This window comes from Gavialis gangeticus, unplaced genomic scaffold (genome assembly GCF_001723915.1).
Source record: "Gavialis gangeticus isolate Ggan-Ray unplaced genomic scaffold, GavGan_comp1, whole genome shotgun sequence".
In the NCBI taxonomy this organism is placed as follows: domain Eukaryota; kingdom Metazoa; phylum Chordata; order Crocodylia; family Gavialidae; genus Gavialis; species Gavialis gangeticus.
Genome location: NW_017729031.1, coordinates 95,799,188 through 95,800,179, shown reverse-complemented (window position 1 = coordinate 95,800,179; position 992 = coordinate 95,799,188). Strand labels below are relative to the sequence as shown.

Sequence of the window (992 nt, the reverse complement as noted above, 5' to 3'; positions counted from 1 at the left end):
CGGGGGGGGGAGGAGGGGGTCTCAAGGTGGGGGCTGGTTCCCAAATTAACACCTCCTCCTGCCCCCAGGACTTTGAGCGGGATGAGGAGCGCTCGGTGACGGGGGCCTCGGGCTCCGACGGGGAAGAGAACATGGGCTGGAGCACTGTGAACCTGGACGAGGAGAAGCAGCAGCAGGATGTGAGCATGGGGGGCTGTGGGTTGGGAGTGAGGGGCATCCTCAGGGATGGAGATGGGGGCAGAGGGCTGTGGGTTGGGAGTGATGGGCATCGGCCAGACTGATCTTAATTTCCCCCTCCTCCCTGCCCAGTTCTCGGCCTCATCCACCACCATCCTTGATGAGGAGCCAATCGTGAACCGGGGCTTGGCTGCAGCCCTGATGCTTTGTCAGAACAAAGGTAAGGCCCTGCCCCCCACCTCCCAGCTGGATGTTCCACCCAAGAGCTGGTGGCATCTGTCATACCCAGCTGCCAGTGCCCTTTAGGACCTTTTTATATTCAACCTATGCCGTGCCCAGAGGCAGCTGCAGCCTGTCGTACCCAGCTGCCAGCATCCCCCAGAGCTGGCTGCAGCCTGACAGCCCCCTCCCTGTTTCCCCCCAGGCCTGCTGGAGACAACTGTGCAGAAGGTTGCCCGGGTGAAGGCCCCCAATAAGTCCCTGCCCTCGGCCGTCTACTGCATTGAGGACAAGATGTGAGTGGGGCATGCACAGGGATGGGGCTTGAACCTGCCACCCTTGGGGGAGGGGGTGGGGCCCCTGCAGTCAGAGGGCGGGGCACTGGGGGCTGAGGTCACACCTAATAGGGATGTGGGGTCAGAAGGTTTCCCCCTGTGATGGAGGGTGGGGGCGGAGGTGTTGCCAGGGTTGGTCACACTGTTGGACCCCTGGAATGCTGTGGGGAGGCAGGGGGCTGCAGGTCGGGAGTGAGGGACACGGGTGGGGCAGAGCACCCCTGGTGACCACCACCCCTCCTCACCCAGGGCCATCGACGA

At 63.4% G+C, this 992-nt stretch overlaps 1 protein-coding gene across 1 annotated transcript in view; it reads left to right on the top strand.

The window, feature by feature from the left end:
- The window catches only part of SART1 (squamous cell carcinoma antigen recognized by T-cells 1), a 33,369-nt gene that overhangs the window by 23,885 nt on the left and 8,492 nt on the right, over positions 1–992 (top strand). Inside the window, exons 14-16 of the mRNA XM_019522893.1 lie at positions 69–179; positions 310–397; positions 602–692. Of these exons, the coding sequence (XP_019378438.1) occupies positions 69–179; positions 310–397; positions 602–692 (290 nt within the window). The remainder of the gene's footprint in view (positions 1–68; positions 180–309; positions 398–601; positions 693–992) is intronic.